Source organism: Danio rerio, chromosome 19, assembly GCF_049306965.1.
Source record: "Danio rerio strain Tuebingen ecotype United States chromosome 19, GRCz12tu, whole genome shotgun sequence".
Lineage (NCBI taxonomy): Eukaryota > Metazoa > Chordata > Actinopteri > Cypriniformes > Danionidae > Danio > Danio rerio.
The window spans coordinates 9,733,492-9,759,890 of record NC_133194.1 but is presented as its reverse complement, the minus strand read 5'-3'; the positions used below and the strand labels follow the sequence as shown (position 1 = coordinate 9,759,890).

At 38.1% G+C, this 26,399-nt stretch overlaps 1 protein-coding gene across 13 annotated transcripts in view; it reads left to right on the top strand.

The window, feature by feature from the left end:
* The window catches only part of chrna11 (cholinergic receptor, nicotinic, alpha 11), a 53,347-nt gene extending 32,219 nt beyond the window's left edge, over positions 1-21,128 (top strand). For 12 of the 13 annotated variants that reach the window (XM_073930962.1, XM_073930961.1, XM_073930964.1 and 9 more), the window contains 4 exons: positions 1,653-1,847; positions 10,087-10,173; positions 11,514-11,623; positions 19,786-21,128. In XM_073930962.1, coding sequence (XP_073787063.1) covers positions 1,653-1,847; positions 10,087-10,173; positions 11,514-11,623; positions 19,786-20,568 — 1,175 coding nt within the window. In that variant the 3' untranslated portion in view covers positions 20,569-21,128. The remainder of the gene's footprint in view (positions 1-1,652; positions 1,848-10,086; positions 10,174-11,513; positions 11,624-19,785) is intronic. The other variant, NM_001045097.1, reaches the window with a different exon arrangement.
* The last annotated feature ends 5,271 nt before the right edge of the window (positions 21,129-26,399 follow it).

Genomic DNA, 26,399 nt, shown 5'->3' with positions numbered 1-26,399 from the left:
AAATGGTTAAAATTCACGCTGCATAGCTTTCATAGGACAGAGATCACTTTTGCAGCTCACAGAGCATAGAATAACCTGCTATGTAGAATTAAAATACGCTTTGGATTTGGAAAAAAAAAAAAATCAAGCCCATCTCCAGCCCATTCGTATTCATTCATAGGCCATGCGATGAGCCTGTTAGTATTCAAATTAATGTAATTACGTTGAGTGGATAAGAGGAAGTGGACTGGAAAATCATTGTGCACTGCACATTTCTGTCCCTTTCTGACCCTTTTCTGATTAGCTTCTTTTATGCGAGCGAGTCAGTGTTTTTGCTTCTGTCTCGCTGCGCACGTCTGTAATATCATGCCGCACACACTTCTGAACTTTTCTTTAATATTTTTTTATGATCATTCGTCATACATGCTTGATGTTGAAATTGCCATTGTCTTAACTTCACAGAATTTAAATATTCATTATTTTATATTAATTATATTCATAAAAACTCATAGGCTCAATCCTAATTCTATTTTTGTACCCCTTCCACTTGGCCCTTGAAACAGAGTGTAAAAAAGCTCATTCCCAGCCACTAGACTTTTCTGACAGGGTATTCGAGTGCCATCGCGTGTCAATTTTGTGGGACTTCTATACAGGAGTTATTATTAGGGACTATATATCTCGAAATTATCATATTATTATTAGCATTTTTTATTTTATTTCTGGAGAGCGCGAATTATGTAGCCAGAGGTATGTATGGCTGCATTTTGACCTTAAACAGAACTCTACAGGGTGGTATGTCATCACCGACAGCTAACAGGGTGAAAACGTGGTGAAAAACATGGTAAGTATATGTGGTAAGATTTGAAAATGTGGAAATAATTAGCCAGAGCTAGGGATTTCTTTTGAAAACACTGTCGGCTGGGTTTAGGACAAGGGGGATCAGTTGGTCAGTCAGTTGACAGCGACCTCTAGTGGATTTACATGAGAAGAGCAGGCGTGAATGGCACTCACAATAGAAATTTAAGATCTGAAAAAGCGCACACAGTGGCCTCTGGTGGATTCACGAAAACAAAAACCTCAAAAAATGTGCATCCTGGGATGTATTTCACGCTCTCTAGAAATCTATACAGGGCTACGTATCCATAATGAGCCTGGGTTGAACTCAACATATAGACACATGTAATAAGATGCACATTCAAAGCAGAGGAGTAAGAGTAATGTACTGTTTAAACTTATACAGCATTGCCAAGCCAACTAGATTTCTTGTTTGTAGTCAACTTCTGTGGTAAGTGGTTCCCATGAGATGCATCTATTCTCAGAGCTTTCGCTACAAATGCGTCATACTTCAAGTCAGAGATTATCTAAGAAGTAATCTGGAATGCTCATTTGGTAGCCACTAAAATTTGAGTTCAGCATTCACAAATTAGAAACAATTTTTTTGGTTGCACTAATCCTTTAAGACAATAAATATGTTGCTCGAAGAAGAACTTTTGTCTGTCTGGCATCTGCTGATTAGGATGTTTTTCTCCTAGTAGATCAAAGGTGGAAAAGCAGTATCGGGCTGCTCTTGAGGACAACAGCGTCTCTTTGAACATGAGACCAATCTCCAGTAAAAACAAGCACGCGCTCATAAGACATACTCATTATTCCTCTCGCATGCTGTGTCTAATCAGGTGTGCCGGGCACCAGAAATGAGCTGTTCTACGACTGCTGTAAGGAGCCCTATCCAGACGTGACGTTCGTGGTGACCATCCGCAGGCGAACGCTCTACTACGCCTTGAATCTGCTCATTCCCTGCGTCCTCCTTTCATCCATGACCTTGCTCATCTTCCTCCTGCCTGCAGACTCCGGGGAGAAGATCTCACTAGGTATTAAGAAAGAACGAGAAACAGCTTGTGTTAGATTACAGCGGGGGAAATAAGTATTGAATATGTCACCATTTTTCTCAGAAAACATATTTCTGAAGGTGCTGTTGGCTTGCAGTTTTCACTAGATGTTGGTAACAATCAAAGAAATCCGTGTATGCAAATAAAGTAAAACTAATTTGTTTACAATATGATATGCGTAACAAAATTAAAGAACACAAGAAAAAAGTATTGAACACACGAAGAAAGGGAGGTGCTGAAAGGCAGTAAAGGCCCAGACAGCAGCTGAAATCTCTCAGTAGTTTAGCAACCCTTTGCCCTTCGCCATTGTAAATTGATTCTAGCTACTTCAGTGCAACATCTACATTATCATGATGATGAAGATGAAACCAGGGTAAACATTTCAGCAAGACAATGATTTAAAACACAGCCGAGCAAACTCTCAAATGCTTTCAGAGAAAGAAAATCAAGCTGTGGAATAGCCCGGCAAATCGCCTGACTCGAATCCAATAGAAAATACAAAATAAAGATCAGATTTGTTAGACGAGACTCACAGAACCATCAACATTTTCACATTCTGTTGAAGTCTGTGAAAAATCTCACACCTGAGCAATTCATGTGACTTCATTCTCCATATGAGAGGCGTCTTTAAGCTTCTTTAGAAATATTATTCCCAGGAAAATAACTTGACATGTCCAATACTTATTCCCCCCACTGTATATGTGCATGTTTTATAGCAAAGCATGATTGATTTGGAAGAATGTTGCATATTTTTTGCATATCTGGCATATCTTAGTTTTAGTGTAGGAGATACAATAATTCCGCATCTCTGCCAAATGTCTAGGCAGGACAGAAAATGTGTGGGTGCTCATGTTGAAGCAATCGCCTGATTGTGTCACGTCAAATGAACTCTTGGTTTACATCAAGGGCTGTGATTCACATTTTTTTTACGCTTCCTGTCAAGAGACCTTTAGCATCAAACAGGCAGACAGTTCAAAGAACAGCGAAAACAGTCACCAGAGATGGAAGGGAAGGAATTGTAAATAGGACTGTCAGCAAATGTAAAGGGGCATGAACTGAAGGGTATTCGTGGTTTGTTTTAGTAAAGGAGATGCTAGAAGTCAGAGGCTAGAGATAGGAATTGAGGCAATTTTCCCTCAGGTCAAGAATGCGTATCACTGCAAGCGTGGTAAAGGGAAGTGCTTTGCTGTACACTCATATGGGCAATTAATCTATTGATGTAATTAAAGGAGGGATGAGTCAATGTGTGTAAGAGAGGAGAGAAAATGCATCGCACTTTCCAGGAACCAGGCATGCAATATTGAAACATCTCTGACAGACACAGAATCAGAACGCATTACAGTTATGTGTTTCTAAGAAGCAAATATTAAATGGGTATAGGATTCGTATAAATTATTTACTCAGTAATTTCAGAAACGTTTGACCGATTGTTCTGTGGAACATAAATAAACATTTTGTAGTAGGTTTGTGAAAAGTACCGACTTTGGTACTAATTGGTACCGAAATTTGAAAAATGCACATTTTCTTTTAAAATGAGCTGATTGGCCATTGTGTTTAAGTGATGATTATGTATTTCCAATTACACAATGGTGGCCAATCAGCAGTGTTTCAGAACCTACTCAACTGCGCTCAACTGTTAATAGTATATGGACATTTAAAAATAATATATCAATATTGATTGGTAACAAAGTCAATACTTTTGATAACACTCTTTTGATGACTTTGCTGCTTTATTCTTTTATTTGATGCTTTTATTCTGTCGGCTAATGGACCAATAATAATAATAATAATAATAATAATAATAATAATAATAATAATAATAATATATTAGTAAATAAATAAATAAATAAATAAATACATAAAAATAGTGCAAGTGGTGTTAGTGAGTCCAGCAGGAGTCCTAATGCCCCAGTATAGTGTAGAGGACACTAAATTGTCAGTGGACACTAAACTGTCTTGTGGATGAGACGTTAAACCGAGGTCCTGACTTTCTGTGGTCATTAAAAATTCCATGGCACTTCTCGTAAAGAGTAGCGATGTAACCCAGGTGTCCTGGCCAAATTCCCTCCATCAGCCCTTACCGATCATGGTCTCCCAGTCATCCCCATCCGCTGAATTGGCTCTATCACTGTCTTTCCACTCCACCAATATCTGGAGTGTGGTGAGTGCACTGGCACTGTTGTCCTGTGGCTGCCTTCGCATCATCCAAGTGGATGCTGCAAACTGGTAGTGGTGTGAAAAGACCCCGCTCATAATTGTGAAGCTCTTTGGGTGTATACACAATAAATGCGTTATATAAATATACATAACATTACATTGCATAATAATAATAATAATAATAATCATGATGATAATATTAATAATAATAATAATCTTTACAAAGTAACCAAACAAAAAAAGATATATTACATTTAAAAGTTTTTTTTGTGGGGGGGTTTATAAGATTAACATTAATGGTTATTATCCAAGAAAGAAAATTTTCTAATGTTGCTTCTTTATTATAAAATAATTTATTTCAGGAAAATTATGGATGAATTAATAAAGAAATTATTCAATTGTATATATATATATATATATTTTTTTTTTTTTTTCCACCAGTTTAATTAACAGTAATGAAATGTTGAGCTACCTACATCGTGGGAATGATTTTGCCAGTAATTTTTTATTACTTACCCAACAAAAACATCAATAATCTCAGGCTCGACTCAGTCATCAATGTGCAATCACTCTCCCCCCTAAATAAATAAGTGTTTTCTATGAGTCAAGTAAATGATTCATTGAGTACATTTACATGGACACCAATAATATTTTAATACGATAAAGACAATACTCTGATTAAGAGTCTACCATGTAAACAGCGGTTTTTGATGACTCAAATCAGACTAAAGTCATAATCGAACTAAACTTAAATCGAATTAAGATATGTGTAGATGGCAATTTTATTGGCATTATTGCAGTGCAGTACAGTCATGTAAACACCTTAATCAAACTATTTCCTTTGCCGCATTTTACCACAGGATAGTCTGTTTGACACTATTCTCTGCACCGACCGAGTCAGTGAAGGACCACAGACACCTGCATTGCGAAATGCGGAGGTTTTTACCCTATACGGCCTGCGGTATTAAATTCCATAGAAAAAAAAGCTTTCCTCCAGCAGTCCATACTCACATCCAATATCTCTTTTGTCACGGGGGCAAAAACGACAAATTAAAACACCCGAAATTAGGGGCGAAGCAGTGGCGCAGTTGGTAGTGCTGTCGCCTTACAGCAAGAAGGTCGCTGTATCGCTGGTTCGAGCCTCGGCTCAGTTGGCGTTTCTGTGTGGAGTTTGCATGTTCTCCCTGCGTTCGCGTGGGTTTCCTCTGGGTGCTCCGGTTTCCCCCACAGTCCAAAGACATGCGGTACAGGTGAATTGGGAAGGCTAAATAGTCCGTAGTGTATGAGTATGTGTGTGAATGTGTGTGTGGATGTTTCCCAGAGATGGGTTGTGGCTGGAAGGGCATCCTCTGTGTAAAAAAAAAAAACTTGCTGGATAAGTTGGCGGTTCATTACGCTATGCCGACCCCGGATTAATAAAGGGACTAAGCCGACAAGAAAATGAATGAATGAATGAATGAATGAACACCAGAAAGTACACGAAACTCACGTGAATGACGTTTATCGAATTATGAGCTATAATTTTATTACTGATGTATATATAAATGTAGTCATTGTTTGGTCACTTTGGAGTGAGAATGATTATGGCCATAGTATTGAAATCTCATTCCAAGTACAAAGTGCTCAAAACTCTCAACTTTAAAGCACCTTTCAGATGGAGTATTTTGAAATGTATAAATGACCAGCTTCTTCGGGCTCCCATGATTCTTTAGCATTGCTAATTTGACAGAAATCTGTTCCAAGGAAAAGTTTTTTTTCTGCTCCCCCACATGCTTCATCCCTTCAAATACAAAGTTGAACCCTTCAGAATGGAACGCAGCCAGTCAATTAAGACTTTTTTGAATCAGTCATTGTTTTTAAATTGGTTGAATCATTCAATGACTCACTCAAAAAGTCTCCCTACCACTAAAATACACGTTCTTAGTGAGTGATTAAAACTTATAGCTCTAGTTTATTAATCAGAATATCACAAAATTAATCTACCAGATTTAACGATTACCTCCTAGGATGTTTCTAGAAAGCTTAGTTGCTAGCCCAGGTGTTTCTGATTGGAACTGGAACTAAACCTTGCAGGACACTGGCCCTCCAGGACCAAGTTTGAACACCCCTGGCGTGGATTAAACCAAGTGTGTGCACTTTAAATGAATCCAGTTTGATGAATTCAGTTAGTCTCATTTAGCTGAGTATTTGTGACAATAATTTTATTGAGTGTTATCATTATGCCAGGATAGCACTTATAAATGGGTCCAACAAAAACATATGTGAGAGGAAGGGAGGTGGAGTGAGAGAGCGGAAGCAGATTTAAGCAGCAGATAGAGATGGATGGATTGTGTGTGCGGAGGGAGAGATGGATAGCAGCCGGAGAGGGAGGGAGAGATGACTTGAACTGAACTAAAGAGCGATTGAGGAAGAGAAATGGCCTGATGTAATTCACTTTATGTATCGCTCCATCAAGCCCTGCACTGCCGTCCAATCAGATCCAATCAAATTCTGTCAAGATGAGTTACATCCAATAGGACGCCGTGTTTGGGCATCTTATGTATCGCCAGTGTCACACATTACTGGTGATGCTGTATAACCATGTGTTTATATTAGTGCTTGACGGATAATGGGTTTTCGCAGTGGCGGATGCTGGGGTCTGTGCTGCTGGGTTGTGATTTTGAAAACTGAGTAGCACTTTTTAGTTTAGGACACAATTCACATTATTAACAAACATTTAACTAGCTTAATAAACTACTAATTAGCTAAAATTAATAGTTATTTAGGTAGTAGTTGGGTTTAGGTATTGGGTAGGATTAGGTAATAAGCCAGTAGCCAATAGAATGAACTGTTGCAATATAGGCTCATTCTGAAAATGTAGCTTTATATACATTTCTGGAGATTGCAAATTATGTAGCCAGAAGTACGTATGGCTGTGTTTCGTCTTTAAAACGAACGCTACGCTGTTACCAGTTTGCCCAGTAGCTCGCCTTGTAAATCGGTGGAATTGAGGACTTGACCACAAGGACGGGGTTTGAGTTCGGTGAAGAACGGTTCCAGAAAGCAGGTAAAACAAAAACAGAAGCTAAAAATAAAATAAACAAGTACAAAAACAGGGTGAGAATGAGGTAAAATCTCAAAACGTGGTAAAATCAGGCAAGGGCTTTTCTTTTTCTAGATTGCTTTTTAAAACTTTGACGGCTGGCTTTAGGGAAGTGCGTGCGCGTGCCAATCAGTGCTTTGGTAAACACTATTGGTAGGGTTTAGGAAAGGAGAAGGATGGGTCAGTCAATCGATAATTCAGTCAGTCAATCGACAGCAGCCTCTGGTGGATTTGCGAAATCAAAAACTGCAAAAATGTAAAATGTAGCTCCCAAGACGTATTTGGCGCTTTCTAGAAATGTATATAGGGGTATGTTTCAAGAATGAGCCTGGGTTGAATTGTGACCTAAACTGAAAGTGTTACAGAAAATTGTTCTCATTTAAACACACTCATGTTGTTCCAAACCTGTTGTTAATTTTTTGATTACAAATGAAGATATTTTTAATCAAATTTGGGATATTTTTGATACCCAAGTGTGGCCATTTGTTAATCTAAAATTTTTAAACCTTTGTAAATGAGTAAAAACTAAATGTAAATGAGTTCATCTGGTTTAATTTGGGATGTTGTTCACTTATAAACATTGATCAATATTTACAGCATTAAATTTGGCCATCTATTTTCTCAAGCATTAGTTTTTAGTTTGTTTAGGCGTGCATTATAGGGGCTCAACATCTGCTTTGTCGACTTTTGATGTCAAAAATGTAGCTCTGCAGTTTAACAAAATGACTTTTATTGAAATGTTTGAAGCAATATATTTCCTGGTTGTCCGGGTAGATTTAAATGGGCAATGTGCTGCCAGTGTTTTTTCTAATATTATATGGATGTAATTCTTCAAGTGCAGTGAGGTTTGCTAAGAAAAGAAGACCAAATTAAATCTGTTCATCATAAGCGCTCACATGTCTATGAAGTCTTGAATTAAAGAACTTGATCCATATAGATTTATTTTTAAATATTTATTGGATTTCTTTGACATTTTGGATTGAAAAGGCTTTCAGTGGCAGGGCAGAAATCTCCAACACAGACTCATTGTGAAAATGTACTCCCGTGTACATTTCTGGAGAGTGCAAATGATGTAGGCAGAGCCATGTTTGGCTGCATTTCATCTTTAAAATGGGGCAGTATGATGTCGCCAATGGATTCTGTTTCTTTTTGCGCTACCAGCTGACCGCTTATCTCTGTGTTGACGGCATTTCTGCTGTTACCAGTAGGGCTGCCTCTTTGAAAAAAGAAAAACATACTTGCAAATCATACTTTCAGTGCGGCTCCCAAATGATCGCTCTGTGCAACAAACTGAACGTTATTTACAACTGTATTACTTGTTAATCACAGCCTATGCAGGTTCTGTTCACTAAAGTAGACATTATTGGCGGGCACGCACATGTCCTCTTAGTAGTAAACAAACAGTGCGTCAGCTCATGTGTGATTTTACAGCCATGAATACATCATTACATGAAGACATAAATGACAATTTTGAGTGAATTATACCTTACAAATACAGCATGCGACACTTTCAACACCATTTGGAGGTGTACATGTTGCTGAGCAACGAATATAAAATGTGAAGACTTGTGCGACCGCCAATGGGCTTCTCTCCTGACCTTAAAAAAAATTTGGCTAAATCATAGAAAAGCTGAATAAAGATCATGTTTAGGGTCGAATCGAGATCGCAATCTTTTTTTGATATATCGTTCAGTCCTAGTTTCCAGTTTGTCTAGTGACTTGCCGAGTACGTTGACGAATTTAAGAAACAGAGAGGAGTTGACTGCAACGATGGGGTTCGAGTCTGGAGAAGAACGGTTCCAGAAAGCAAGTAAAACAAAAACAAAAGGCAAAAAATAAAATAAGCTAGTAAATAACAGGGTGAGAACGTGGTAAGATTTGAGAACGTGATAAAGATCTGGCGGCCGCGAGGGCTTTTCTTTTTCTGGATTGCTTTTGAAAACACTGTCTTTTGAGTTTAGGAAAGCCGGTGGCCGGGTCTATCAGTGCATTTGAAAACACTATCAGTTGGGTTTAGCAAAGCGGGTGGGTTGGGGGATCGATCGGTCAGTCAGTCAGTGAGTCAGTTGACAGTGACCTCTGGTGGATTTACACAAGAAAAGCAGGCCTGATCGGTGCTTGCGAGAGAAATTTGAGATCTGAAAAAGTGTACACAGTGGTCTCTGGTGGATTCACGAAAACAAAACGGCAAAAGAACAGATCCTGGGATGTATTTTGTCATCTCCAGAAATGTATATTGGGGTATGTATTAATAAAGAGCTTGGGTTGCAACAACAACAACAACAACAACCAAATCTCTTAAAAATATCTTCAGCTGTGTTCTGAAGATAAAGAAAAGTTTTATGGGTTTGGAACAATATATATGTTAATTAACAGTTTTCATATTTTGTAATCAACTTTGTTTTCCATTTATTTACGGTTGTGAATTGCAGTATGAGACCTCTGCTCTGTCGGCATTTGATGTTGAAAATTCAAATCTACAAATCTACAATCTACAAAGTGACATTTATTGACATTTTTAACAACAAGAGTTTGAAACAACAAGGTATAAGAAATAATATATAGAATTAACAGAAATTGTCAGTTTATTACAAGTTTTTTTTTTTACTGAAATAAACAACACCAACCCTGTAAATATTTCATTTTAAACTATTAAAAACAAAAGTCACTTTTTCGAACTTTCAAGGTAAAAGTTTTTGAAAGAAAGATCAAGGTCCCATAATGCATACAAAAGCATATATAAATAAATAAAAAAACTTGACTTACAATATACGGGAAAAAACGCTAATTTCCTGAATTGTTTTACAGTATGCTTTTGTTGTCTGCATGCAAAAACAAAAAAACAAAGAGCAGAAAGTAGTTTTTGTGTACATTATTGTAATAGTCTTAGATATTAAAATGGCCAGATATCAATCAATTCACATCAATCACAAATGTCTCGTCATTTGTGAACAGCTCATGATTTCTTTTTGTTCCATACAGGCATCACTGTGCTGCTCTCATTAACAGTCTTCATGCTATTGGTGGCAGAGATCATGCCAGCAACCTCAGACTCCATCCCGCTAATAGGTAAAGCATGCATGTTTCAACATATTTCAATGCACATATACGTATGTTTCAGCCTGCTTCACTCGCTAATAAAAACACAGCTCTCTGTGAAGATCACAAAATCTTGGGACAGTATGGAAATGCAAGTAGAAATCGTGGTAGTTCAGCTTAGACTCCCATCTTTGTCCTTTATGCACTAAAAATCCTCCACATTCCTTGAATCTTTTAAATATGTTATGCACTGTTGAAGGTGAAATATCCAATCTTTCCAATCCTTCATTAAGGAACATTGTTTTTAAACATTTCAATAATTTTCTTACGTATTTGGTGCCAAACTGGTAATCCTCAGGCCATCTTTGCTCCTAAAGGAATAGACCTTTATTGGATGGTGCTTTTGTACCATAATTACAATCAACTGTTGACATTACCTGCTTCAAATCACATCATTATTTAACCAATTTACCTAATTAGTAGCCCTGAACTGCTTCTGTCCTTATTTTTTGGGCAATGTATTGTCTGAATGACAGGAAGGATGTATTTTAAATATGAAATGAAGTCGACCAGACAAAACATGAAATATTTAATGTTCATATTGTCTGCAATGAAATACAAGGAATACATTTTGAAGTCGCTGCTTTTTTTGCGCTTTCCATACTGTCCCAACTTTTTCTGATTTGGGGTTGTACTTCAAGTTTAGTATTTTGCTTCTAATTGTCCTCCTTTTGGTGCATTCATGTGTATTTTTTTTGCGTGGCGCTTAGATGCTGCACCACTGAGGAATAAATTGATCACCGTTCTGTCTCAAGGCCAAAAGCCCTCGGTCTTGGCAACCATACGCTTGGCTTCTCATAGTAATTTGCAACATGAATCGTAAAAGACTGTTAACTGGAAATGATGGGCAGGTCAGGAGAGAGAAGCAACGGGAGAGAAAAATGAAAATGATTCTAACCCACACACAGAGATGATCTTCCTCTAGAAAACAAAAAAACAAAAACAATCTGCCCCACATTCTCTTTTCCCATCCTCTAGTTTATAGGCCCTCAGAAGCCGCCGCAAAGATGTAATCTGCAGAAATGCGTTTGCTGGAAGAGTGTTCACCCACAGCGCTTTGTCTCTCCTGTCTGCTTCGCCCTCTCCTTTATGATTGAGATTTTATGGTTCACTCATCTGTTCTTCATTCTCTCTTTCTTCCCTGCGTCACTCGCTTATAATCAATGCCCCCCGTCTTTTTTTTTGTTACGTTTGCCCTGGATTTTACTGGTGTGGCCGGATGATGAAAAGCCCTTCCGCTTGGAGACTAATAAACGAAAGGTTTACGCATGCCATATTCTCCTCTTTTTCTCTCTTTGTCTCTCTTTCAGGGCAGTATTTCGCCAGTATCATGATCATCGTGGGAATGTCGGTTATTGCCACAGTGGTTGTGCTTCAATATCACCATCATGACCCCAACGGAGGGAACATGCCAAAATGGGTACGTATATTTTTGTAAACACAGGGTTCCGATGGGTTAGGGAATTTCTGCAATATCATTGAGTTTTAAACTATTTTTAGGCGGACATTGAAAGTCAATTTTTTTGTTGAATTTCAGACATGATTTCAGGGCCTGGAAAGTACTTAAAAAACAAACTAAGGTTTTTGAAAGCCCTTGAATTGAAAGGTTGTGGTGTATTTCTACAAATGTATGATTCTGCTTTTAGAGACTGAATGGAGAAATTGAGAATTTTTTTATTTTAAAGGGCACCTATTTTACCCCTTTTTCAAGATTTAAAATGAGTCTTTTGTGCCTCCAGAATGTGTCAGAATGTAAAGTGTCAGCTCAAAATACCCATCATATTATATATTATACCTGTGCCTTTAATGCAAATGAGCTGGTTTGCCCCGCCCACCATTCCCACGTGCCTGTCAGAACTATCTCCTGCTGCATCCGATAAACATCATAGTGACAGACATGAAGGAAGCAGATCTTGCGTAATGTTTATGAGAAATACTACAGTAAAAACTTTCCCAATGATTATTTGACGTATTTGTTGTGGAGTTAATTCAAGCCTTTCTGCGACGATGAGTCACACACAATGTTGTTACAAAGTTCACGCACACACACAGCACGTGTGTTTAACTTTGCGCTGTTTTTGCATGAGATATATGACAGGATACACATTAATATCTACTGCTGTAAGGATATTTGTTTTGTTAATGTACAAAATAAACCTAATTTAAGGCTTTTGTAATGTTACTGACATACGGCTGCGGTAATGAAATACTTTGATTTTACTGTCTTTATTTTATTACAAACGTGCCACTGTTTTAAAAACATTTTAAACTTGTAAAACTTATTCTTGAGGTGCAGATGATCACAGAAAGCTGAACAGATCTTTTAATCCCAGTTGCGTTGCGCACGTCCTGGCTTGTTGATTGGATTATACGCGTTACTACGGACACATGTTAATACCCGGCTGTCAATCAATTTGGTGGGCGGGGAAACCTCACTCCTATGTCACGTTGCGGTGGGCCTCAAAATGGAAGGGATTGGCATACTGTTTTAACATAAGAAGAATTTAAAAAAAGAGACTTAATGTGTTTATATCACCCCAATATGACTAACACTATACCGATATACAGTTCTGTCCAAACAGCTTACAAAAGATGATTTTCATTATAGGTGCCCTTTAAAAATCTTACATTTTAATCTTGCACTAGAACTATTACATATAATGCACTTTTGATCAATATTTCAGAGACTGCATTTGAATATTACTAGTATTAAATTCAACAAATGTTGAAAAGGTTTTTAAGACCGATCAGGAATCCTCGCTTCAGTCCGACATCCAGCCGTGCAAGAAAACATACAATCTGACGCAGGTGAAGTCGTCTTTCACTACTGACCTACTGGATTATTGTTTAATAGAAAAAACGCTGTACAAGTCACTTTTAATCGAAATCTTGAAGAATAAAACCTGATTCTTGAAACACAAAATGACCAACAAAAAGGTGTAAAGCACCACAAACGGCACATGTTAAAATGAATTTGAATACTAATTTGGCAATTGCTGGCTGTTATCAATGAACTTTCAAATGTAAATTTTACAAAAGAGGCAAAAAAAATCATCAAACTTTGCATTATTATTATTATTATTATTATTATTATTATTATTATTATTATTATTAGGTTTTAATCTTTTATTATTCAAAGGGCCATATTCTGATTGAGTGAAGTTAAATGTACTGGCCAGTTTGTTATTTGCCTAATAAATAGGCTACACTTTTTAATTAAAAACTTCCAGATTTCTATTTTTTTCGAATGACAAATGATGTAATAAGTTTGTAATCAATAAATAAGTATTTTTTATTTTAAAATCTTTATTCTAAATCTCTAGGAATACATTTGCTTCACTAAAAATGTGACTTTGATGACTTTTAGATCACACTCTCCACGCCAGATAAATAAAATCCAGCCCCGAATGCCAGATATTGTCAAGAAACGTTAGTTTCTCCAGGTATTTGGACAACAAGTCAGCAGAGTTTCCAATACCCAAACCTGTTAACCAGTCTTCAACTGAATTAACAGTCTACCATTGATATAGGAGACGACTGTGGAAGGACGTCAGAGAAGAGCAAAAGCAGGAGATGAAGTGATGATAGTAAAAGAGCAGGGTTTATTCAAAAACCTTAGTTCCATGTGTTTCGGTGCGCTCTCATACTTTGTCTGAGCAGCACAAATATAACAAATGTTATTATACATCAGGCCACAAGACCTTGAAATAGAGACATACCCTCATATCTCATATAATTGGAGAGGAACATTTCATGAACACCATCAAAATAAGACTAAACAATGGAAAAAAGCACTAAAAGCAGAACAAGTAATAAGAAATATATAAAATAAAGAAATCAAATCAATAAATGATTATTACGATAAATATTAAACATAAATGAACAAAAAAAGTTAATTAAATACATAGATGACTAAATGAATAACTAAAATTATAAATGCAAAACAAATAAAAAACGAGATATAATATATCACAAATTTTAGATTCTGCCATAACCATTCGACAATCTAAGAATAGCTAAAAATAATGTAATTAAAATGCAGTATTTAAATCGCATGATTACATATAAAATGAGGCAAATAACTGCAGAAAGGTCCACTTTTTGAGAAAAAAGAACCACCGCTTTCACCAGGCTGGCTACAGGCCTGAAGCGGCTTTTAATTTTGTGCCATTTGCTTGATTTAGCGTTTAATTCAGCATCACAGCATCACAAAATTCTGGAGAAATTCCTGTTCATTATAGGTCATTGAAATTCAGCCTTTTAGTCAGTAAAAGTCAGGCAAAAGTCATTGAATTTGACATTTGGTTTGCAACCCTACAAACAAACGTGCGCTAAATAAGCAGCAATGTCGCCCTTGACAGGTGCGCCGAAAGCAGTAATTTACTTATTCGATGATGATAGAGATAAAGCCAACAGAAGGCGACTAAATGAGTAAATAGGATGCAGATGGATATGGATCTGCGATCTGTCCGCGCTGATGAATGACCATATTTAGGCATTCTGCAAGCCAATTAGCAGCTCAGCTGATGTGCCCTGGTACCGCTGATCGAAGCCTATTCACTCGCAAAGCCAAATGCAACAGCAAGAGGAAGCTGACAGGTGTATTTACTCAAAGAGTGAATCAATTCTGTCGCAGATGGATTTGTGTTTTACTGTTTGGAAAATGAGAGCGGTCTCAATTGACTAAATTACAGTAATTGACAAACAGTTAGAGTTAGGTGACAGTTAGATGTTTTAGAGAGTATTTTGTGTTCTACAAGAGTTTATTTGATTAAAAACTAAAAATGTATTAAATAAAAATTGTTGTATAATTTAAAATAAGGCAGCACAATATATTGTTTTAGCATTGATCAGTAGTCACAAATAGTCAGGATTATTGTCGACCACAGTGTAAAAATGATCTGTTAATTAACATTTTTCGTATTTTGTTCCGTTTGTGAATTGCATTATGGGATCGGGATCTCTGCTCTGTCCACTTTTGATGTTGAAAATTCAACTTCACAATTTAACAAAGTGACTTTTATTGACTATTTAACTGTTTGGATTAATGTAATGTATTGAAAATAATATATTTAGAGAGAAATAAGGCTGTAAAATAGCAGAAAATGTACTGACAGTTTATTAGAAGGTCTTTGTACCATAATATACCACACCAAGCCAGACAATATATTGCTTTAAACTATTAAAAATTTTAATAAAGGCACTTTTTTTAACCTTTTCAAGGTTAAAGTTGTTGGAATAAAGACCAATGTCCCATAATGCAAATCAAAAGCAAAAATAAACAGGGAAAAATAAAATAATACATGGAAAACCTGAACTGAATTGAACCACAACAGAGTGAAAGTTTATCATTTGCGTTTTTAAGGCCTGTGGCTGTTTGAACATTTCATGTATTTGTAACTTTATTTCTATTGATTTTTTTTGTGATTCATTAGACTATGCAATGTTAATTTAAATTTGATTGTTCAATTTCTGTACCTAAACAAGAACAAATTCCTCAGAAATCTGCAAAGCATTGTTTTTTTTCACTTTTGTCTTGGTCTGTTGCCTTTTTCTATGATTGTGGTTTGTTTATTATATTTTATGCATGATTCAGTCTCCAACAGAATCTAAACTGAATGACTTATTTCCAAATAGAGCTATTGAAGCCATCTGGTGAAATTGTATTCATATTGCAAAATACAGTACAGAAAAAAAGAAAGCACTGTCAGATTATTCCAATATCCCGCAGCTCAATTTTAAAATGTAATTTATTCCTGTGATGCAAAGCTGAATTTACAAGCATTTTTACTGTACATTTTGTGAATCATAAATTATTCTTACAAGCTGATTTGATGCTCAAGAAATGATTCTGACGTTTATCAAGATTAAAAACAGTTGTACTGCTTCATGTTTTTGTGGAAATGTATATATATATATATATATATATATATATATATATATATATATATATATATATATATATATATATATATATATATATTATTTTCAGGACTCTTTTTAAGATGGAAAGTTATCATTTGAATGTGTCATTGCTATTTCTTTCCAAAAAGGATATAAAAACATCATAGGGCCCCCAAAGTGGTTGCTATTGAATAAAAAAAAACTCATTTAGTGGATCTTCAATGGATTTTCTGCCACCAGACAGAAATTGTATGGCTCATTGCTTAGGAAAGTAATAGTACATCTTAGCCACATGATTTGAGGATTATTACTGAAAGTTGGAGGTTTATTTAATCCTTTATGCAAGGCATGAGCTATTATAATAGGGATGTGCTTGCCTTAGCACAATGTCCTGTCCTGGGATCAGCTTTTTGCATCCACGGTTGACACGTGCAGTCACTGAAACATGTCTTCACAGAACCAGGACTCAAAGTAGCTCAATAAAAATCCTCTTTCTCCGAGGAACCAGGAGAAAGTAATGCTTATATACCAGCAATGGTATTTATCTTATGATCTGGAGAAGTGAAAGAGATACAGTTCAGACGAAGAAGGGAAAGGTAAGGGTAGATGCTGATCAGGGAAAGACATTGTGATGTCTGTCAACCCTGTTATCAAAGAAACATTCGCATTTCACATCAGATGAGGCTCAACATGAGTGTTACTGTTACCAAACCATGACGTATACACACTGCTGATCAATGAAAGCACTACCGTCAACATTGGATTTGCGAAAAAAGACATTGTCCGCAATTGTCCGCAGCAGCCCTTTCTCAAGAACAATGTCCTGTCATGGGATCAGCTTTTTGCAATCATGTTTGACACGTGCAGTCATTGAAACATGTCTTCCCAGAACCACGACTCAAAGTAGCTCAATAAAAATCCTCTTTCTCCGAGCAACTAGGAGAAAGTAATGCTTACATAACAGCAATGATTTTTATCTTATGATCTCCAGAAGTGAAAGATATACAGTTTAGACTAAGGAGGAGTAAGGTAGGTTGTTCTGATGATGTGATGTTGTGATGTTTGTCAGACCCTTAAGGGAGTTTGGACTTGAATGTATGGAAGAAGCTATGAAAGAAACATATTCACATCTGTCTAGAGTGTTTTAGTAATGCCTGTTGTGTTATTATATACTTTTTGGCCACTTTATTAGGTGCTAATACCTGGTTGGCACAGATTCTACATGATGCTGGGAACAATCTTTAGAGATTTTGCTCAATATTGACGTGATAGCACTATGCATATGCTGTTGATTTGAAAGAAAATCTGCCCATTGCACCTATGCCAGCAGCCTGAAACATTGATAAAAGGCAGGATGGATACATGCTTTTCATGTTTTCTATGCCGAGCTCTGAACTTACCATCCAAATATTCCAACGAAGAAAACTAAAACTAACTAGCACACTGGTAAAGTGAGTAGAGCCGCTGCTCCTCCGCATCGAAAGAAACCACTTGCGGTAGCTCTGGCATCTGTTTCGGATGCCTCCTGGATGCCTACCTAGGGAGGTGTTCCAGGCGTGTCCCAATGAGAAAAGGCCTCGGGGAAGACCCGGGACACGCTGGAGGGACTATGTCTCTCGGCTGGCCTGGGTACACCTCGGGATCCCTCCGGAGAAGCTGGAGGAAGTATCTGAGAGGAAAGTCAGGGGTTCTCTTCTGAGACTGCTACCCCCTCGACCAGGCCCCGGATAAGCGGAAGAAGTAAATGCTCTTAGTCATGCTCTTTGTCATCAGGAGTGTCACTTGAGTGGTCTTTTTGCTGTTGTAGCTCATCTTTTTCAAGGTTTGTTCAGAGATGCTCATTTGCAGACCTTAAGGTGCTTTTAATGCATGGTACAGTGTGTTTCAGTTTGGTGTTGCTCATTTTTGGGGGCTTTTCCACCTTGTACCTGGTACTTTGGAAATATCTCCTCAAATGAGGTTCAAAGTGAGCCATACTGTTATGTATACACACTGCTGAACATTGAAATCGCTACCAACAACATTAGATTTGCGAGACAAGACACCAAAATCCACTGTATTTCAATAGTCTGCAGCAGCCCTTTTTCAAGAATACAATTTCGTTGGTAGCATTCTTTGTTGTGGGTTGGTTTGTCGCAGGTTGGTTTTTGTCACATTTACGATGATTTCAAAGGTGTAGAGGCCATGCAATTACATGTATAGAGATAATCCCACAGATTGAAGTGGTACTAAACTGTAGTGTAAATACAAATCGAGCAAAACTGAAGCCAGCCGAGCCGTACTAAACCGCACTGTACCATGCAGTGGAAAAACAGGTTAGTTATAAGAACTAGTTGTACAGTATGAGTTACTGTATTAGTAAGTTTATTTAACAGGGACAATGCAGGGACAACACTGATACAGTTTAAAGTAGCAGGTTCTCTACATACAGGCTTCTAGCCAATGACTAATTTGCAGCCCTTGTTAAGCTTAGTTTTTCAGAAAATTCCCTGTAAACTCTTTAATGTTTGTGTGCAAGAGCCCACTAGGTCACTTGGACAAGCATTCCTGGCACTATCAACTATTCCATGTTTAATGTCACTTAAATCACATTTATTTTCCATTCTGATGCTCTGTTTGAACTTCAGCAGATCATCTTGACCACTTCTATGTCTAAATGTGTTGAGTTGCTGCCATGTGATTTACTGATTAGATATTTGCATTAACTAGCAGTTAAACATTTGGTTACATCTAATAAAATGATGGATGTCTGTGAATATTCTGAAATGTTTGTGTGATTCGCTTGGTTCATGATGGCAAAACACACTGGCTTGCACTGATTAAGCTTTTAATACACCAAAATATGTTTTTAGATGCCAAAGAACTACCTAGTTGCTTAAACTGCATTTTTTTTTTAGAATTATAGCAGTGCCAACCTCACTAGTTATACATTTTGCCATGCTTTATGTCTCTCCTTGGCTAGGACTCAGGCAGTGCAACACAGTAATTCCAGCTTGTCACCTCTTTATCTCTCCCTGCATCATAGTCCTTGCTGTCATATGTTGCTGTTTTACAACTCCTTTGCTTCCAAAACTTTCCTTCTCTACACTAGGCAGAGCTTGAAGAAAGACTTGCTTTATTTGTTGTGCAGACTGTGCTGTGTAATTTTTTGTTTAAAGTAAGTGCAGAGCATGTACAATACTGTATGTGAACCTGGACTACAAAAATGGTCATAAGAATCAGTTTTTAAAATTGAGATTTTTACATCATCTGAAAGCTGAACGAATTAGCTTTTCAGGGATGTATGATTTGTTACTAGCACATTTGGCCAGGAGCCAACTATTTTAAAATCTGAAATCTAAGGGTTCAATTAAATCAGAATGCTAAGAAAATCACCTTTAAAGCTGTCTTAATGAAGTGCTTGGCAATGCATGTTACTAAATCAAAAATCCATCCTTTCAGCAATCTATCCAATCCATTTATCGATCTATCCATCCGTCTATCCACCAATCCATCCATCCATCCATCTATCCATCCATCCATCCATCCATCCATCCATCCAATCCAATCTATCCATCCATCCAATCCAATCTATCCATCCATCCAATCCAATCTATCCATCCATCTCAATCCAATGCTTATATTCCTACATTTACATTAATTATTCTCTTACAATTCTCTTCATCTGCCTTTTCTTAGGTTCAGCTAGTCTTGCTCCAGTGGGTGGCCTGGTTTTTGCGTATGAAGCGTCCTGGTGAAAGCGAAGACCCCGAGCGACCTCCTTGTGCCCCCCACTTACGCCGTTGCTCTTCAGGTTCCCAGAGTGGCAGCCTCCCAAACGCACCCGGCTCTGCCTCTGCAGACCTCCACCACCACCACATCTCCTCTACACTCCATCCTCTGCACCCCCAGAGCCTCCTTCAAGCTGCTGCTGCCGCCGGCCACACACACCATCTCCACAACCAGACTAACAGTGCCAACAACAATGGCAACCTGCTCTACATCGGATTCTCCAGTCTGGATGAAGCTTCGCCGCCAGCCTTGCTTGCCGATTCTGTGCAGAGGAACAGCATGTCGGGTGGGCCTCGTCCTACAGTAGTGTCCCCCCCGGTGGTCGGCTCCAGTCCTCCACCTCACCTGCCCTCTCAGTTCTGCAGTCCTCCACCACCCCCTACGCCCAATCTGGAGGCCACGGGTTGTCCGAGTACAGTGTCCGGTGGTGGAGGAGGCTGCTCCTGCTCTGGAACCAGCGGCGGAGGGGATCCCCAACTTCAGGCTATTTTAGAAGAAGTCCGCTATGTCGCTGACAGGTTTCGTGGACAGGATGAGAATGAGAGCGTGACCGAACAGTGGAAGTTTGCTGCAGCTGTTATTGACCGACTTTGTCTGGTGGCTTTCAGCGTTTTCAACATCATCTGCACCATCTCCATTCTGATGTCCGCACCAAACTTTGTGGAGGCAGTTTCCAAGGACTTCATCTGAGCGGTTTGTCGGAGTACGTACGCATTTGGGTTTGACTGTAAATGGGAATTGTTCATCTCCCTAAAACAGTGAGCTTTTTTTCCAAGACTGATTGGAATAATGCAGGATCCTAGGGTCTGGATTGAGAACCCTTCTGTTTGGCTGGACATTTAGGAGGCCGCCGAGACATCTCAAACTGAACTGTGATGCTGAATGGATGCTAAAGACCTTCACCGATAGGTGTTTGTAAATGATGAAGGTGTTGGTTTGCTATTTGGTAAAATGTTCAGCTATGGAATGAATGAAAAACTAAACTTAAAAAAAAAGAGAAAACACAGATTAATGACCTTTTAACTGTGTCAAACGCCTCATAACCCGACATGAACCTCTGAGGAATGACCAGTGATGTTACTTAAACTTGTGTGACATTGTACATCTAACATCTAGCACAGTGCAAACCTTCTCTAAGATGTCAAAATAATATATTTTGGTAACGTTCATCATCTACGGGTAGGCGAGAAGAGAGAGAGAGGGAGAGGGAGGGAAGGAAAGAACAAAAGAGACAGAGAGAAATATTGACAATAGTGGCTGACGTGAGGTAAGTGGCTGGTATGAACCCCGATCAAAAACGCTTCTCTCAAAAGATGAAAAACGCGCTTGTTTCAAGGACAGATAGGAGAGTTGGGGAATGGCTGAAGGCTTTGAGTGGTTCAGATAATGGAGAGATACAGGAGGAGTGAAAGATGGAATACCCCCCTGACGTGGACAGAGATGTAGACCGATGAAGAGATTAGGGCCTTGCAGGAATACCAGGCAAGAGCAGAACAAGGGTAATGAAAGACAAAATGAGACAGAGTGTATCAGAGAAAGAGACACAGTCAGCGCAACACCAAAGAAGGATGGGGTGAAGAAGTGAATCAGACAAGTGGATAAGAAAATGAAAGAGTAATAGGGGAATTAGAGAGGGATGGACAGAAACAGACGGAGAAGCCGATCGGGGGGTAAGTGAGACTCAGCAACATTTACTGGCAACAGGAAGAATGGCTTCACAGCTGGAGAGGAATAGCGAATCAAGCCCCTAAAAAAAGCCAAACAGTGAGCGCATCTGTCACAAAACAGAAAAAAAACATACTGCAGAAGGGAAGCGGGGAGAGTGTGGGAAGAAAAGAGTAATAATCCCCTGAGACACACTGGAGAAATGGCACTAAGACAGTGAAGACACGGATAGAATCTTATATCTTATTTTTTCTCCCTGTGAAATGACAGACAGCGTGAGGTGTTCTCAAACTGCAGAGATCATCTTCTGCATCTCTAAGTAGGAGCAGAGCCACAACCAGAGAAACTGTGCCCTGATTCTCTACTGTCACTTCATGAGCAAGCATACATCAGGTAAATCTCTCATCCCCACTCTCTTGTTTCCACTTATGGGTACAGTGTCCTCCAAATGTCTGGGAATACCTTGGGTCAAAGTGGGGATTTGCACAAAGTCAGCATATATTTTGATTGACGGCTTTGAATTTAACGTTTAGGAAATCAATTATTAATGAACTCAGAACATACTCTGTTTTTGAATTTCTCTTCTTTTGGGCTGCATCCAAAACCGGCTACTTTTCGAGTAGATACTACATTTGATTTTGAAGTTACTACACCAGTGGTCCCTAACCTTTTTTATCACCGCAGACTGGTCGATGCTTGACAATTTTACCATGGCCCAGGGGGTGAAAGGGGATTAGTGTGTACATAGTTTGCTAGGCGACTATCAACCGTTTTCTTAGAGGATGACAAGCTGACATTGCTGCAATTCCGATACAAATAAAAATAAGTTTTATTTATGCAGAAAATTAAAAAGCACTGCAGCGTTTGGTTGTTCTATTTGTTTGATATAGTCTACAGAAATGTGTGTTTTCCATACAAAGTATGAAGCTGACCTGTCATTTCTTATCATGTGACTTGTGGTGCTCTAGCAAAATTTTAAAAAGTTGAGATGTTTTCAACTGGGTGCACCTGGAAGGCGTGAGCGCGTGGCTTGAGAGCCTCCATTGGAAATTACAAACTTGCACAAAAATGCGCGAGTGTGAATGGCCGTGAAAACGTGATGTGTGGATGGCCCCTAAAGCTGCCGTCATTTGTGATCTCTAGCAGTGGATCTGCTTGCACAGACATACTAGATTCACCTGATTTGTTGACAATTGGGTTGCAGATCCATTCCTTGGCAGTTCGGAGGTCCTTCACTGAGCCTTCTCCCTTTCCTAAAGAAACTTCCCAAAGACGTCTGTTTCTTAGTAATTTTTCTAGTTTGTGGGTTAAATATTGACCACTCATCCGCCCGAGATGTAGCCAAGAGAATACGGTCATTTTTCAAAATTGAAGACTTCAAAATAAAGATCGTTCAGACTCATATAATAAATAAAACTGAAATAATTAGTGAATGCTTTTGCAGCCCGGTATCAAATAATCCATGAACCAGTACCGGCCCAGAGGGGACCACTGTATTACACAGGCATACAAAAAAATGTGTTCTATGTAGCATGAACGTAAGTGGTATGAATGGAACTTGCGTGTACTACATCTGTTATTTTGTCATTATCACAAGACCTTCCTGTGTCAGTTGTGTCGTTTCACTCCCATTCATGCATTTTCTCACAGTGCATCGTGAGATAGCGTAGCGTCCATCAGATGCGCACTTCAGAATCTCACCGGAAATAGTACAGTAGGTCAACCGCGTATATTCTCGCATACTGTTTTACAGTACTATGAGTTCAGTCATATTACTCGGCTCGGATACTGTTTTTAGCATACTTTATAGCAGGGGTGGCCAACCCTGTTCCTGGAGAGCCACCTTCCTGCAGATTTCAGTTGCAACCCATATCAAACACACCTGCCATTAATTATCACGTGGTATTCAGGTCATAATTAATTGGTTCAGGTTGGTTTGATATGGGTTGCAACTGAAATCTGCAGAAAGGTGGCTCTCCAGGAACAGGGTTGGCCACCCCTGCTATAAAGTATGGAAGTATGTGATTTTTCCATACAAAAAATGAAGCTGACTGGTCAGTTCTTGTCACTTAACTTGTGGTGCGCTGGCAGAATTGAAAAAAAAAGTTGAGATTTTTTTAACTGGGTCAACCTGGAAGGTATGAGCACGTCGCTTCCAAGCCACGGTCCTTCATTGGAAATATTAAACTTGTGCAAAAATGTGCAAATGTGAACATTCACATGTGATGTGTGAATGGTTCCCAAGGCTGCCGTCATTTGCCATTTCCAGCAGTTGATCTGCTTGCAAAAACATGCTGGATTTACCTGACTTGTTGACAAATAAGTTGTGGATCCATTTCCTGACAGTTCGGAGGTCCTTCACTGGGCCTTTTCCCTTTCTAAAGAAACTTTCTAAAGACATCTGTTTCTTAGTCATTTTGCTAGCTTGTGGGTTACATTTTGGCGCTCAAGTGACCAAGATGTAGTCAAGAGAATACGGTCATTTTTTCAAAATAAATAACTTTTTAAAATAAAAGATCATTCAGACTTTAATATAATATAATACTCTAATATATTCTAAATAAAACTGAAATAATTAGTGATTTTTTTTTGCAGCCTGGTAGCAATTGATCCATGGACATGCTTCATGGCCCAGGGCCTGCGGACTACTGTACTACATGACCATTAGAAAAGTACATTCAATAAAGTATGATTGTGAGTAGTGAAACTCTGATGTACCACATCTGTTATTAGCCATTATCACATGACCTACCTGCGTCAGTTGCGTCACTTCAATCCCATTCATGAATTGTCTGCATCATGGGATAGCGTAGCGTCCATCGGATGTGCTCTTAAGAATCTTGCTGGACGTAGTACAGTAGGTCATCCAGGTACTTCTCGCATACTTTTTTTCCCCATTATTATGGATTCAGACATACTACTCAGCTCACATACTGTTTTTATTGTGCTATATAGTATGGAAGTATGTGATTTTGGACGCAGCCTTTATTCTTCAAATCAGTCAGTAAAGCTATGAAAGTGTGCCAACCTTTAATCTAGAGAAAATAAACCTATGGCAGCTTAATACAGAAATCAGGCTCACAGTGGGACTGTTACCATTAAATATTTACATTATTATGTAATCTTCCTTTTCACTCTTCAATAATAATTGCAAGTTCTTTATTTGAAGGGATAGCCTATTCAAGAGGACTGATCTATTTGAGTTTCTTTTTTGGACACAAAAGGAGATATTTTGGAAATTGCTGGTTGCTAGGACCCATTGACTTTTATAATAATTTTTTGTTTCCTACTATGGAAGGTCGATGCATTCCAGCATTCTTTAAAACTGATTGACTGAATTTAGGTCAACTCTTTTGAAAAAAAAAGTGCATTTGCCTTGGTATGCCTTTTTTCTTTTGAAGGGCACTGTATCTATGTTTCAATGAAAAGGATTAAATATTAACAATAGTTATAGTGGAGATTAAAAACTAATTATGAACACAAGTTTCCTAGAAATTGTTCTAATTCTAATGCAATTTTAGCTTTGGTTGTATTATGCAAGTAGAAAAGTGTTTTACAAAATAACCAAGGCATTTTGACAACAAAACTCTATCAAAGTTAGAGAGAACCAATGACTGTAGCACGAATAAAATCACAACAACATTTTTGAAGGATACAAATGTCAAAAAATAAGTAACAACGTGAACAGGCTGTTTTCTCGATTTGAGTGCTTTCAGCACATCTGCATCCAAAATTTAGTCTCTATTCCCCTGTTTTGTGCTGAACTGTGAGCAATTCCAGCTGTAGTGTTGAGCTGATTGCCCTTTGAGAGTCTCACTATTATTCTGTCCACTCATGCTTTTGTCTTTCATGGCTGAAAGGGTCGTCCCTTTGGTCTTCATCTGGACAACCTGCTTACAATGTGGGTAAAATTAGGCAGCCGGTTAAATAGGGTATGTCAGATAATTAACGGAATTACGGTGCAGATTAACACCAATTTATGGGAGGAATCTGGCGATCTTGCTCAGTTTTGATCAGTGGTCTTAAAGGTTGTTTTTTAATTTTGATCTCCACTGTAAACTAAGCTTCATGAACGTTAGTCATTCAATAATTATTTACAAAAGGGTGGGAGAAGATCTTGGCACCAAATAAAATAGAGAAAAAGAGATTATTTCCAAAAACATTTCTGTTTTGTTTGTGCAAACCGGCAGTCCCATCCCTAATTTGTACACTACAATTAAAGCTGCAGTCATGGTAGACTTTTGAGATTGTAATATTCTTACTAAAACAGTGACTCAGCCTTTTCCCCAGACTGTTAGCGCATCTGAAACCACAAATTGCCATGGGTACAACATTTAACATATTTGATGACTGTTCTATAAAGTGCGATTTTAAGTACACACAATATGTTTGCTACTTATTTGTGAATCTTGAGTTATTTTTTTAGGTCAACTTTTATGTTTAATCCACTTAAATTTGTAAAAACAATTCAGTTATGACAGCATGAAGGAATTGTGTGGAGCCCAGATTCTTTTTTACAGCGTACACTGTGAAAAATGCTGGGTTCCACCAAATTTCCTCCACGTTGTCTCAACACAAATTGATTAGGTTACCTTGAGGTCTACTCGTTCCAAAAAATCCTTACATGAGCAAAATAGTAGGTAATTCAGCTTTTTCTCGCCTACTTTTTAGTTGGGAAATACAGGATTTCGGAAGTATGTGTGGGTGTAATAATCTCTTTCAATTGGCTATTGTCCTGTACATTTATGGCCCATTTCTGCAGAGCCAACCTGAAACAAATAATTATTTTCAAACAGGTTTCCTTAGCAGTCATCATATATACAATTGTTTGAGGAAACATTATTAATACTAGAGAT